We start from the raw sequence: 15944 nt of genomic DNA on the forward strand, positions 1-15944 counted from the left end.
AAATAAAAACTGTGCAGGGAATCAAATGAATAGCTAAACAAACTTTTAAAATATAGAGACCTATTTAATTTTTAAAATAATTTAGAAAATAATTAACAAATTAGTTTAGCAGTTATTATATACAAAGTATTTAAAATGGGATTAAAGGGCAGTTATGAATGGAAACAAATTATATTATACCAAACCGATGTCATGCTCCATCATGAATGAAAAATCCATAAAGTAAGTCAACTCATGTAAGGGGATTATATAAAGACAATTAATTGGTTGCAACCAAATAATTTAAGCAAAGTAATAATAAGATAGATAGAGCTCTTAAATAGCCAAGTATTAAAAGAATCACTAATCTTTTGTCACATTTAATTTGTGCACTTGTTAAGAAGAAGGAAAAAAAATGAGGGTTAGATACGGTGGGAAACATTGAATGTACTCGATCAAGCCAAAAAAACCTTCAGCTGGTATCCACTCTTAAGGTAGACTAATGGATATTCAGATATTGTTGTCTTGAAATCTTGGTAATAATACGAATGTGAGTTGAGCATGTTGTCTTCAACCTAACAACATCAAATCAACCTTTTATTTGAAAAAAAAATAAAATGAAATGGCTCAACACTTATTTTCCGCATTACTACTCATTATTAAGGAAATAAAAAATTAAATAATTCAACACGAGTAATCAAAATTAAGATTGAATCGTTCGGATATTATTTAAATTTGATCTTTGATAAAAAATAATTTTTTATTAAACTTTACTTATCTTTTAACCGAATTTTAAATTAATTAAAATCTATTTTTCTTTAATGAATCCAAGGTTTAAAAAAAAAAACAAATTTGGAAACAGCAGACACCACCACACTTTGGCTCACGGAAGAAACAAAATGCAATGCTTCTGTGTTCAAATCTGTGTGTGTTGTGGGCCTCTCTGATACCACACTTTCACGTGTGCATTGTTGTACACCATACTGCCTCCTCATGCGAGAGGATCATGACCGCTTAAAAAAAAAATCTATAATGTGCATGAGGTCATCAAGGATTGAGCTGTCTTTATAACAGTAAAAACATAATAATAATTAAATGCAATTTTAGTCTTTGTAAATTTTCTCAATTTTGGTTTTGGTTTTGGTTTTATGCTTTGAAAATTTAATTTTGAATCTTATAGTTTCAAAAAAGTACAGAAGATTGGTTTCTTGTAGTAGTTGTAGGAATGAAAATCAAAATTTATGCATAACAATAAAGAAGAATCATTATGGTTTTGAAATTATATATTGAGATTGAAAATAAAATTTTAAAAATATAAAAATGAAAACAAAATTTAAAAAATGCAACAACAACAAGAAAGTTTCTTCTCTATTAGATGAGGCCAGCTTCATAAATTATATGACACATTCTAGCAAGATTAAAAACTAAAACTTTAAAAATATTATTTAACATAAAATCTTTCTTGACATTTTTTTGTCGCATTCTTTCTTCAAAGTAGCATCACCCGTTAAGGTTAGGAGCACATTACCAGCAGAAAGAACAAGCCGACCTTACCAGTGCCCATCAGATATCATATAATCTATTCTTCTAATTGATATCTCTTTTGATCTTTTTTTTTTATATGTATTCAAACCATCTTAATTGATTTTCTATCATTTTTCTTAATCGGTGCATCAAAATATAAGAAATAATATATAAGTAAAAATATATAATATAATTCTAAAAATAGTAAGATTCCAAATATTGCGTTGGTGGATGTTGAAGATACTATTAGAAAATAGTGTCTTCAACATCCAAGTTAAAAATAGTTCTTATTACATTTTTTTAGCATCACTTTAAACCAAGTGCTTATTTAAAAAACAATTTTAAGAAACAATTATATTTTTGTCATGGTTGTGCTGCTTATCATGACTATGATAAATTTATTACAGTTGTTATCAAGTGACATAGTCTTCAATTTTTCAAGTAAATGTGCAGTGCCCAACTCAATCACTCAATTCAGTGGCTTATGCTTCTACAATACAAAATTAAAGTCCACATGTGAGTTTTGTCACTAAAATACATGAAAATGACACAAATTTTTTTACAAACTATCACTCAAAATATGGTTTGTTAATAGACCATGAAACCCTAACAGATAAAAGATGGGGCTCACATTATGGTACACTACTTAGCTAAATTTCTTTTTTACTTCAGTGGTTTATGTCCTTGAATTTGTTGAGAAATATGGCATAAGCTTAGAGCAATGTGCTAAAACATGTCATTTATTAAAATCTATGCATTCTTTTGAATTTATTTTTAACTTGCACTTGATGAAGAATATCTTGGGGATCACTAATGAGTTGTCTTAAGCACTTCAAAGAAGTGATCAAGATATTGTAAATTCTATAACATTGGTTAGAGTGTACAAGAAGAGATTACAAAGCATAAGAGGTGATGGTAGGCACACTTTATTAAATGAAGTTTCATTATTTTGTGAGAAGCAAGATACTAACATTCCAAATATGGATGATGCATTCATTTCAGAAGGAAGATCAAAGCGTAAAGTTAAAAAAGTTTTAAATCTCCATCACTTTCAAAGTTAAGTTATTTTATCAAGTGATTGATAGATAACTTTAAGAGCTAAACAATAGATTTATCGAGGTGAACATTGAGTTACTTCTTTGTGTAGTAAGTTTAAATGCAAGAGATTTATTTTTTGCATTTGATAAGGAAAATTGATTTGTTTGTCTAAGTTTATCTATCAAAATTTTCTTTTGTAGAACTTATGGGCTTGAAAGTTAACTTGAAACAATTACCAGAGATGTTTGATTTGATGATCAAATGTTGGTGAAAACTAAAAAGTATATTATGTATCAAATGGTATACTTATTAGTGTAGTTAGCTTTGATTTTTCTTGTGACAACTAAAACAGGTGAAAGATGTTTTCTCTAGAATGAATTGTGAAGAATAGAATACACAAGTATATGGGAGATGAATACTTGAATGATTGTTTGGTTACATACATAGAGAAAAATAATTTTTTATGGTATTGACAATGAAACAATCATAGAACATTTTCAAAGTATGAAAATGCCTCAAGGACAATAATTTGTAAAAGCTTAAATATTTTGGATTTCTTTTGTCATGACATTATGTATTACAATATTTTACTTTTGTGAAAATACTATGTTCATATCGAAGAATAGCACAGAGAGAGGGTAGAGGACTCTAGCTCAAAGCCCACACCAATGGCTCCCTTAGTTCTTCCTAACCATGAACTTGAGATGAACAATAGAGTTCAACTCTATTTGTACACGATGCTCTCTGACGTTGTTCACGTGTTGTGATTTCATTAATCCTTTTTTGTCACGGCTCTGTGCATCCTTAGTCTTGTCCCCCTCGTACGTAGTACGAATGCATTGTTGTGTGTTCCTGACATGTCAAATCGCAATGATTCCCTTACTTGTCACCACATCTCTAAGATACTTTCCATCAGTTTGCCTTCTCAACCATAACGAGAATCAAGTATCACTTCACCTAGTTGGTAATGGCGATAGTCATGACTAGTTGGCCATGTTGGATTCTTTATGGCGTATGTTCACACAAGAGATAGCCATCCCTTTCACTAAGGTCGGTATCTCGGGATACTTATCTCGGACGGTATACAACCCTTCAAGCATTAAGCTTGATGGTGTACATGCTTATGGATAGTCGCCCGATGTTCTCATGTCGGTATTATTGAGATGCTTATCCTAGACAGCGTACATATTATAAGTTATTTCTTGTCCCTCTTAAAAAAAAATTTTTGAGTGTGTTGTTTCATCATTTCCTCCCAGGTTTGCAAATTCAAAGGGAAGAAAAAAAGAGCCAACAGTAACGGAGAAACAGCATAATTAAATTAAATAAATTACGTCCCCAAAAATCACCTCCAACAACATTATATAATGGTCAACGGTTGCTGGAAAGGTTTGGAGAAATAGAACTACAATAGTAAAATTAATTTAACAATTTAAAATTATAGTTAACCACCTGTTAAGGTGGTCCATCCTGGATCATCTTCACTTATGTTTTATTAAATATTTTTCAGTCGACATAAGAGGGGAAACCGAACAGAAGTACCTGGTTAAAATGGCAGCTTTATCATGCCCACGTGCGCACCTCCACTTTCATAAACCCCACCTCGTAAGTTTGTTCTCTTTCAAATTTCAATCACAACACACACCCACCTTTGGTCCCCGTTTCTCCATCCATTTCATGATCGTACTCCATGCTTGTTCTTCATTCATCCCCTTCTGCTCATATTAATATACTTTTTAGTCGTCTTGCAACATTTGAATTGGAGAGATAACACATGGCCAAGATTTGAAATATGAAATATATATTCATCTTCACTAAAATATACAAAGTATTATTATCACTTTACTAATAATAACTAATACATATATTTGAGTACGTGCATGTGTGTCAAGATAGCACACTCTTTTGTCATTAACACTTGAAAGCTTTTTGTTAGCAACTTTATGATTTTAGTTTTAAAAAGAGAAAATAGGATTTTTTTTTTACATAAAAATATAAGATTTGTATTGATTATAAAATTTTACATATTCAATAACAAATCATCTTGTATAATAAGGTTGTTGACTTTTATAATAATAATTTTAAAAATTATCGTAATAATGATTTTTAATGAATGATAATTAATTTTTTATTAGACTTAAATATTTTTTATTTCTAAAAAGTTTTTGAATTTTATTTCTAATTCTTAATAATTTTTTTCTTCAATTTTGGTTTCTAAAAAAAATTGTATTTCCCCTATGCCGTTTTATTGATACCATTAACTTGAGACGTTCCCATCAAATGAAAAACATATCAATGGTTATGATAAAAAAAAAAAGAGATCAAAAGAAAAATTCAAAAATAATTTTAGGATTACTTTACTGAGTCAACCTAATGGTATAGACGAAACACGTAAAATAATATTTTTAAGGGACTAAAAGTTAAAAAAGAAAAGAACCAAATGCAAAATCTTTTTTTTAAAAAGACAGAGATATATTTAACTCATATTTTTATATTATTAAACTCTTTTGAAAGAAAACATATGCAATAATTTAAATACAGGCTTCCAAGATGTATTTGAGGTCAAATACGTCTTGCTGAAATTAAACCTTATCCATTTTTTTTTATATAAATTTATGTTATTATTATCACTTAAGTTCTACAGATTTAAGGACCAAAATAAGAAAAAGAAATTAATTTCAGGGATTGAAATGAAATCCTAAAAAATTTCAAAAATTTAGTTGAATTTTTCTTAATTTTAAGAACTAAATTGACTTTGTAAAAAAAAAACTAAAATGAAAATGAAATTTAAATTTAAGGACTAATTAACTATTTATTCAATTAATAATGACCAAACAGTGAAATTTCGATCAGAGAAGTATTGATTAATCAATAAATTGATAATTATCATTTAAAAAATTATTTTTTCGATTTAGTGAATATAAATTTACTTATTTACCGTAAAATATTGGAACACTATCAGTTATTATGATAATTAATCGGGTTATTCGTGTGCGATGTACGGATCATTCTTTAAAATTATTGATTATTTTAATTAAATTTATAAATCACTCTTAACTTATTCTAAGTGCAATATTTACTATGAGATTTTTTTAAAAATTATGATGTTCGATGATATTTTTAATTCCCTAAATGAATTTTTTATTGCTGTCAAAATTTTACAACAAGACTGCAAATTTAGTTACCCTGGGATCAACAAATCAAAGTCTAAGAATTGAATTTATGGATTTATACATTTTTTATTTCCCAAATTATATTTGTACATTCCTTTTACCCTTAGAATCTACAAACTACAAATATTAATAATGAATGGTGCAATATAATTTTAAATAAGCATTTGAATGTATAAGTAATTAATAGTTACTACTTTGCTATATTAAAAATCTGTTAAGAATGATCAAGCTCCCAACATTATAAATTTGCTATGTATTTGTTATTGGGAAAATTAAAACAATCCTTTATGACATTAATCAAGTTTTTAAACAAACCTCAATTCCTTCAAACAACAACAAACCTTAATTATGACATTGACGATGCAATTAAGAGATGCTTGATTACTACATAGATTCCAGATAATATATTCATTGATTGGTATGCATTTTTAATATCAATTAGACAATAATTAATACAAATTGATTTAATAATAATATTAATATTTTACATGATTAAAATAGGCAGAAAAAATTATGTACAAAACTTTTCACTTTAATAATATAAGAGAAGATTGATTGACATGAGTTTTTAATATCAAATAGGTAGTAATTAATACAGATCGCTCTAATAACAATATTAGTATTTTATGTGATTTACGTGATTTTTTAAACCGGATAAACATGCAAAAGGGGGGGGGGGGGAATTTATCTATCGAACTTCTTCGCTTTAGTAATAAGAAAAGATATGTCAAACACCAATTGTATTTCTACATTTCTTTTACCCTTAGGATCTGCAAACCACAAATATTAAGAATTAAAGGTGCAATATAACTTTAATAAATATTTAAATGTATAAGCAATTAATACTTAATAATTTACTATATTAAAAATCTATTAAGAACGATCAAGGTCTCAACTTTATAAATTTTCTATGTATTTATTATTGGGATAATTAAAACAATCCTTAATTATGACATAAACGATGCAATTAAGGGATGTTTGATTAATACGTAGATTTCAGATAATATATTCATTGATTGTTATGCATTTTTATTATCAATTAGTAGTAATCGATACAAATTGGTTTAATAATAATATCAATATTTTACATGATTTATGCTAATTTTTTAGCGGGATTTACATGCAAAAAAAGACGGAAAAATTTATGTACAGAACTTCTTCACTTTAATACATGCGTTTTTTTGCAATCTTCTTCACTACCTAATAATCCACCCGACCTTAAATATCATATCAATATTATGTTCACCAAAAAAGAAGTATTCATATACGATAACAACCTCTCAGAACTTTCCATTGCAGGTCGAGAACACGACATTCAAATTTTTTAATGTAATAAGAAAAATTAGAGATAAAATTCATCTAAATCTAGATTTCAAGAAAAAATAACAATATATTCACATTTCACTAAATTTTCCTAGCTATATTTCTAATTTATAGAATTATTAATGTATGGTATTGATGGGAGTTTATAAAAGGGTTTTCTTAAAAAAATATTACAGAAGTGCTTAATTTTATAAACTAACAAAAAAATATTTTAGAGAAATTATTAAAATGCAAGTAATTTATTTGGAGTCATGAATATTCAAAACTTAGATTTACTCGATGAACATCGATCAACAGAAGAGTATTGCTACCAAGTGAATACTATTAACGCATATATTGCTGTACATATTCCGATACAATCATATTTGAGATTTCACAGCAAATACACGACGTAAAGTTTTTTATTCCTTTTCTCATTGTGATTATAAAGAAGCCAGAATATCCTAAAGAGTAGTGTATCTTTCAAAGTTATGTTAGTCTTCTAAAAAAATGGTTACAAATTACTCCCTAGCTATGATGAAAATTCAAAGGAGACAATTTTTTTATATCCCTTTTTAATGTTGAAAACACATTTCCTATAGCCCTTGATCCCGCGTCAAATTCTAATAGAAATGCAAGATTCTGGGATTGCCCTAGACCTACTTATCTACACTTTATTATATATACATGCAATCTCCCTCTCACACCAAGTTATCAATCTCTTTGTGACTAAAACAATTTTAAAGCTGTTCCCACTGACCAAATAAAACATAATATAGGGAACTGTAGAGTAATAGGGAAGAAAAAGGTTAAGCAACAGAAGCTTAATATATCATGATTCCTTTGACTACTCTTCCATGTCTGAACTACTTTGTTTTCAACTTTGGACAAGATACAATGGATAATGCTATCTAGTTGCAAGAGTGAGCCTCGTCACTGTCAGAGCCAGATTAGCTGAGGTTGTTCATGTCCCTATTTGTCTGTGCCGACTAGTGAACAGCAAAGCCAGCATTAAGCTTTGGTCCATCAGGGAATCTTTGGAGTTTGGACACTTCATGAACAAAAACCCTTCCCGAATTACAAGATTTTTGTTGCCATGTTGAGGAATTTGAGGGAGTTGTAATTCATTTGGATTTGGATTATCATTCCAAATGGTCCAAGTTTTCCCTCTGGATAAACCTATTACTATTTTTTTTTTGTCGTGATAATATTGGTGTGAAGTATTCATCGATTTTTGTGATAAATAATTTTGGTCGAAAAATCTGATTAATTATCTTGATTGGAGTCTCCCCTATCATTCATGTTTCTTTGCATCTATAAGACTCCAATCAGAAATCTTGTTTAACATAATCAAGTCCTTACTTTTTTTTTATTTGTATTTTAAAGTAAAATGCAATATTTGTTAAAAGCTAAAATAATCCAAAGCTCCAAAAAATTATAAAGAAAGAAAGGACATGGGACTGTTTTTGATACACAAGTGCATGAGTTGAGACAAAACAAGTGTAAGGCAAGCATATGACTAGTCATACAGCATTATATGTACATTATAAAATACAGCTACTATAGCATCCCAAACAGTAGCAAAAGCAGGACAGTGTAGAGACCAGACTCTAATAGTATAATGTTAGAGGCAAGCATTGTGCTTTAATTAACTTGTCCCCATTCAGCTCACCAAAATAATTAATACATTTATTAGTCAGCCAAAAGTTGTAAGTTTGATGCTCATTTATGTCAGAAACTAGGTATACAAACTTATGGTTCAGAGTGTGTTTGAAAGAACTTGGTTTTACGGTTCAAGTGTTTGGAAGAACTAATGAAAAAAAATATTATGTCCATAAACTGTTGTTAACTTGTATAAATAAACTCTCTAAGGAAACTTATAAAAACAGCTTATAGCTCGTATGAAACCAATTTAACCATTTTTCTTTTGTCTCTGATCATAAAAATAAGGTTTAATACATTTGTAGTTTCCTAAGTTATTCGAAATTTTTTAACTAGGTCCCTAAACTAAAACATTTTGTAATTAAGTTCTCGATACTCTATAATTTTGTAATTAAGTGCCTGGAGCTATTTTATAACAACTTAAAATCGTAAAAAAAAAAAAAAAAATCTGTGATGGTTTGACTTACTGCAAGGACCCAATTAAAATCTGTAGAAGATCATAAGCCTAATTACATTTCTTTAGTTTAGAGACTTAAAAATTAAAAAATCTCAAAAGTTCAGAGACCTAGTTATATATAAGTACTTATATTATAAGTGTACTTTTATATTTGATGGTCAACCTGCATCAATCTCTTTAATCATTATATCCTAGAACATGAGAGTTGTGTGTTTATACGTGGGCAAGTCAGGTCCACATCCAAGATTAAAAGAACCAGGAAGATACAATAACTTCAACAAGCCAAAACAAGGTGTAATTACAGCACTACTTGATCAAAGTATCAAGCAATAAAGTTCATTGCTTTAACATTACAGCTCAATTAGTCAAGCAAAGCAGTTACAGTTGAGTTTACCCCTTTAACTAAAAAGGGAAAAGGTTTAGCCCAAAATTTTGAAGGTAAGCTCAACAACAAAATGTAGTTACAAAAAGCATCAGTTTCCCCAGCTGAGGTGAAGAACCATATTAGTTCACTGCCTTGCTGTAGCCCCAGGAAATAAAGCTGTCCTGTGAACCAAATTCCTACAAAAACAAGAAAACACATTAGAATGACATTAAAATGAATTCATTTTAACAATTGTTGAGAACACAGAAATACCAGCTGACTTAGTTGAAACTCTGAAGGTGTATCGTTCTCTATATTTGCAGGATTAAGGGCAAGATTTTGACACTCTTCAATATCCTTCTTCAGATGTTCTGGTCCTAACTGAGCATAAACAGAAAGACCGGGTTGGTTCTTGTGATCTTCATGTTTTCCATCTCTACTGGGAGACTGGCTTTGGAGTAGATCGTCACACAGCGACAGTGCCTCGACCAGTTGTTGTGAATCCAACAGATTCTGTGACTCACTGTCCCACCATTTTTGGCCATCCTCCGCATTATTTTCTTTATCATCCATCCCTTCATTGTGTTGAGTTTCTACCATGGATGATTCATTTGCAAGTACTTGGCAATCAGCTTGAATTTCATCTAAACAATCCATCCGAGGAGGCTTTGGTATAATCAAAGCAGAACACAAACAGAATAGGAATAATCAACTTCACTAAGTGGTATTTTCAAATTTCGGTAAACTATATCATCACAAGTTGCACCTAGAAAAAGTAATACCATAACTGCATAACACATCAAGTATTGGAAGTTTAGTTAAACGGCTAAGTTACATTCTGGAATTAATAAAAAAGAAAAATGTGTAAAATTGTAAAATTATTTCAGCAGTGGAACCAGCCAACATATACTTGCTGAGAGAACCCACTCATATAAAGATATACTTCCCAAAAATATCAGAACATATGGCATCTTTTAGTCGCATTAGCCTACATAAAAAAATTACATGTTCCACAGATAAAATACTACAAAAAGCTATTTATATTTAATAGGCATTTGATCCTCCAGTCATTTTACATTTATATCCAATTCGTCAAAATGACATGTCAAATTCAGATTAAATGCTTAAAATGTTTGATTGAAGAAACCAAAGGGAACATTTGGTTACAAAATCACTGTTCAATGTTCAACACTTCCTACAAAAAACTTCAATTGAATAAGATGTAAAACAACAATACAGAACAAGCGGTGATTCCTTTTTCACTATGTGGAATCAACTACACTTTCATGTGGAAAACAGGAATTAGACTTCAAATATGTAAATAATAATTTCTACGGTTACCAATATGCTAGCTACATTTTAAAGCAATACATTCATCATCTTATACATATCCTCTTCCAATAACAAAAGCAAAACAGAAATGAGTGTTCAGGGCATAGTATTAATAGGCAAACACATTTGATAACAAGAAATATGTTTCAAGGTTTTACCTGAGGAACATTATGTGTTTCTTGTCCTAGGTCTAGATCTGCACACCACCTTCCATTACAAGGAGGCTCAGGAGTCACCAATTTCGGAGTGACTGGATCCACTTTCTCAATAGTCCCTTCTTCTCCCACAGACAGACCTGGGTGGGGTCCAGTGATTTCAGAGGCTTCAGGAACATCTTGGTCATTTTTATCACCCAATTTGACTTGCTGCTGCTGGTAAAACACTTTAGAGATAATGTACTCCCCATCCTTTTCATCCTCTTCTGTTCCTAGGTGATATTGATGCATAACCCAATTAGTTTTCTCAGCTTTTCCTCCTCTTACATTGCTCACATACAGAACCATAATCTTTTTACAGCCTTTTTGAACCCCACTCAAGACAACTGGTTTAGTCCTTCCAGTCTTGTGCCAGCGGACATCACCAAAATCTTGCCCTAGTATTTTTCGGCGCTTTCGGGTGCCCGTGTTGTAAGCCTTGATTGCTCTATGGAAGAAGTGGGAAGCACTTCCATCTTGCCTAACACCTAAAATTTTCATCATAGTTTGTCATATTGATTGGAAAGTAATAAAAAAAAAATCAAATTTGAATAAAACTACTGCTACCAACCAGGTAAATTTTGAGGATGAGTATAACAAATTCCATCATCCACTTCAAGAGTAGTAATAAATTCATCAATGAAGGGATGAGATTTTGAATCTCCTACCCCAACTTTTGCAAGCAAGTGCCAAATGATCTCCTGATCAGATGGATCAAATTTGACACCTTTTGGCAAGCCAGGCCACTCTTGTGCTACCTATCATCAGAAAAAAAGTTCAAATGCTAGACTTTAGGATTTAAAGGATGAAAGTTTTAATCATACCTTCATTATGTTTTTTATTTTTAACCATAACTCTATACTTATAAATTTGTAGGATATATTTCTAACAATTCAAATATATGGCATGTAGCACAGCTGAAAAGAGCAAAAAGAAAATACTCTAGTAACAAATAGATGTTTGGACATTTAGTTTGTCAGTAAGGAAAATTCCAATCCAACTAAATCCATTATAAAATGGATCATATTACCACATTCGACTATACATGACTAAGTTCTGATAGTCTCTTTTCCCCACATTACTTATGCATAAAAGGCTTGAAGATTTCAAAGGCATATCACATCCGAAGTCATAAGAATCTTACAAAAACAATTTGAATTACACAATTCAATACAATTTAGATAGCCATAAATTTGAATCATGTGATAAATCAAAGATGACTTTAAATCTTACAATCTATGGATGAATTAGTGCGACTTTGTATCACCAATACAGATCATACAATCGAACAATATGTTTTTATATTTTACTTTTCTTTCACCATTTCTTATCAAAGAAAACGAAAACTTTGATAAGATTAAATTGTTAAATGAAAAGGAACTGAATAATCACCACTAAATGCACACTTTAAATTATTCAAATGCTCTTTTCAATCTTCTGAAACAGGTTTCAAACCATCACTCACTTGTTCTATGCCCAGTATTTGGCTAACCAATTGCTCTATTTCGGTCTTCTAAGATAGTGGCTTCATACACTGGATCATTAATCATAACTTGTGATTTTGTTTCATGAGAGTTATGATCATTATGACATTTTCCAGTTGAAAATCAGTACATTGACCACTATTAGGAGTAGAAATGGGTTGGGCTGGCCCAGGCCCTACCTAAGCTTTGGCCTGTTTCATATTTTTATAGCCCAAGCCAGGGCCTATTACCTGTCATGAGCCTATTTTTAGGCTTGGGCCCGGCCTTTGTAAAAGCTCGTCAGGCCCGTTAGTCCATTTAAAGGTTTGTTTCATGTTAAGAAGTGTAAAAATTATTATTTTTTAAACAAAACCAAAGATTTTCATTAAAAACAATAAGACAATTTTAAACCACAAAATATGAGCAAAATTTGTCTACAAACATTACATGTGACATTTGTCTACAAACATTACAAGTGACATGCTAACATTTGTCTACAAACATTAATCAATATTCCTACTACCCATCTATGCTTATACAAATTAACCTATTTCAAACATTAATTAAAATGAATCAAATCATTAAACTACTAAAGTAATTTTGTAATTTTTTTTAAAAAAGTATAATATTATATATCATATTAATAATAATATTTTTATTATAAATATTATTGCTAAACGGACTGACCTGTTAGGCTTAATAGACTTTTCTTAAGGCCTATGACCTGACCTATTTAACTAAATAGGCTTTTTAAAAAGCTTGAGCTTGACCTTTTTGCTAAATGAGTTGGGCCAAGTAAGGCTTTAAACAGGCTGAGCTCCCCAACGGGCAGCCCAGCCCACTTCCATCCGTAATCACTATAGATCATTTACATGGTATATTTCAAGCTATTTTTTATTGTGTATATGAATCTTATAATTCAATATGATTTATCATTCCCAATTAAAAAATTAGTTTGATAATTCACGATTTTAATTGTAATTTGGTAACCTTAATCACCAGTTCAGAACAATTGGAAACAATTAGAAAATAGCAGCAGGTAAGCATATCTTATACCCAAAAGTAGTAGACTTGTGCAATAATAGTTTGAAACTGAAGGTAAGGGAAACTGAGTTGCAATTACAAACTAGCATATTAATGTTACTTACTCCTAATGAAATTAACAAGAAAAAAGAAAGTGTTTGTTTCCTTTCCGAATTCCAATTTGTTAAAACTAACATTCTTATCCATTTAAATTTTATATTATTTCAGTTAAACCGGTAACCCCAGTCTCACTTAGTTACAGTTTATAGTAGTCTCAACATAGGAAAAAGTGCATAACCACTCCATTTTTGTTATATAAATTATTTAATAAACAGCTGATCTTACTGAATCACCATTACTATAAATATGATGTAATACTTATCCACACTAAAGTAAATAAAAGGTACTACAATAGAGACAAGGAAGTCGAAAATGAACTATGACAAATGGACTCCACCTAAACTAAAATGGATGCAATTTCTACCAATAGAAATAGTACTAATGAAGTCAATTCAGGAAAATGAACAGCCATATTTTGAAAAAGAGACTACACTTACATCACCGTTGTCAATAGCATGTTGACAATTTGGGCAAGCCTTGGTAGGATTGCTTTTCCATATAACCTTTCCATGATCACAAGCTCCTGATGTACATTTTATTTTGGTTGCAATTCTACTTTTGTCCACCAACCATGATGTTCTGCATAAACAAGAGCATCATCAAGACAACAGGTTTATTACTGGGCTGTGACAGCATAAGTCCAGTGTATAGATTTAGGCATTTTATCAATATCAGAACTCAACAAACATTATGCAGTGGACTGGCATTTCCTTTAATCATAGATAAAACAAACAAATACTAGTTGATAATCTCAGTATTCCAACTTCCAAATCGATGAAGTTAAACCAAATAATAAGGTCGATCTTAAAAGTTAAAACCACTAATTCACTATTAACAGTGCATTCTACATTCAATGTACCATCAAAAGGTTAACCAAAATAGAAAGCTCCAACTTTTAATTGCTTTCATAATCTTTCATTTGCTTTTTAATCATAAGAACTATCAACATGGTAGGTAGCAATGAACCCAACACAGATTCAACCAAAATATTAAAAAAAATAAAAAATCTTTCTTCACATAACCCCATCTAGGACCTTCCAATTTTCTTTCAATTGTAGAACAATGAACATCGCAGAGACAAATCCACCAAACCAGAAACTCCATCAAAAAAAAAAAAAGCTAACATTTTTCGCTAATACTACCTAACCCCATTTACTAACTTCCACTTCTCTTTCAATCATAGAACAAAGAACATAGCAGAGATGAACCAACCCATCCAGAACACACAAAAGACATCATTTTTCACAAGAAACTAGGTAACCCAATTTAGATTTTTAATAAAGAAAATGGGGTTCCTTCAACAGACACAACAATATTGTTGCAAAAACAGTTTGTACTATGATGTTCCAGAAGGAAAATCCAAGTGAAACATAGAGTTCAGTAATCAAACGTTGAGAGCAAGAGAAGAGTACATACCCAGCCATAGGGAAAGTCGTTGCTGATTTCTATTCAAAACCTTCAATTTCTGCTTTTCTAGACTCTGAAACTTCAAATCCAACCGTGTAATTCAAAAGGAAATAAATGATATTAAAAGAAGTGGTTTAATTTTAATAGTTCACTGACTTCACGCTTTATTAAAGTCTCTTTGTTTTCATTCGGATTTTATATAATTATTTTCAAAATTTGAAAAGTTATTTAATACTACTGCTCTGTGTGAATGTGAATTATCTTAAAACATTGAATTAAATTAAATAATTAGCGCAAAACAGAGTGAGAGAAAGGAAAGGACAATGATCATTAAATTTATCAGTAAAAAAAAAATTAATCATTAAAGCAGTGTGTGTACTCGTTGACTGACTTTTTCATATACCTGCTCGTTCTCTCCGTGTGTGTTTGGGTTTTGAATCACTGGTGCCATGTTTGTGTGTTTCTTCCAAGAAATTGCTATATGCAGTCCCCTTTCTGGCTAAATGAACTCCCATTTTCATTTTTTGTGCCCTTTTCTGCCCAAGAAATTTCTATCTGCAAACTTTCTGGAAGTATCAAAGGAGTTGAGTCCAAAACCAAAAGTATCAAAGGAGTTTCTTTTTTACCGATGGGGAACGGTCTAGCAGAAGAGACTACCTCATTGTGGTCAACCAAGTTTTCAAAATAAATTAATGCTAGTTTAATTCAAGAAAAAAAATATATTAATACTAATTTTACTCATTTTATCATTTTAATTTTGATTATTTTTAATTTTTCTAAAAGCTTATAATATTTTTGTCCATAAAAACATTATAGACTTTTTTTTTTTTTGGATTCCCCACCGGTCTCAATTTCTCAATGGTGGATTAATTCGCTAATCATAAGTTTTAAAAAGGAAAATGGTAAGCG

At 30.4% G+C, this 15944-nt stretch overlaps 1 protein-coding gene across 1 annotated transcript; it reads right to left on the bottom strand.

Annotated features, from left to right (window-relative positions):
- Nucleotides 1–9378: 9378 nt before the first annotated feature.
- On the bottom strand, nucleotides 9379–15213 carry LOC114385895 (SUPPRESSOR OF GAMMA RESPONSE 1-like). The gene is made up of 6 exons (XM_028345936.1): nucleotides 15045–15213; nucleotides 14066–14207; nucleotides 11594–11780; nucleotides 10987–11510; nucleotides 9770–10162; nucleotides 9379–9693 (listed from the first exon to the last, which is right to left on the bottom strand). The coding sequence occupies exons 1-6, from the start codon at nucleotides 15050–15052 to the stop codon at nucleotides 9637–9639; spliced, it is 1311 nt and encodes a 436-aa protein (XP_028201737.1). The 5' UTR covers nucleotides 15053–15213; the 3' UTR covers nucleotides 9379–9636.
- Nucleotides 15214–15944: the final 731 nt, after the last annotated feature.

Source organism: Glycine soja, chromosome 2 (genome assembly GCF_004193775.1).
Source record: "Glycine soja cultivar W05 chromosome 2, ASM419377v2, whole genome shotgun sequence".
In the NCBI taxonomy this organism is placed as follows: domain Eukaryota; kingdom Viridiplantae; phylum Streptophyta; class Magnoliopsida; order Fabales; family Fabaceae; genus Glycine; species Glycine soja.

Coding starts and splice junctions, on each gene's coding strand:
- LOC114385895 (XM_028345936.1), bottom strand. Junction 10,163..10,986: donor AAACACATAATGTTCCTCAG/GTAAAACCTTGA, acceptor ATTATACCAAAG/CCTCCTCGGATGGATTGTTT. Junction 9,694..9,769: donor AGTTTCAACTAAGTCAGCTG/GTATTTCTGTGT, acceptor TTGTTTTTGTAG/GAATTTGGTTCACAGGACAG.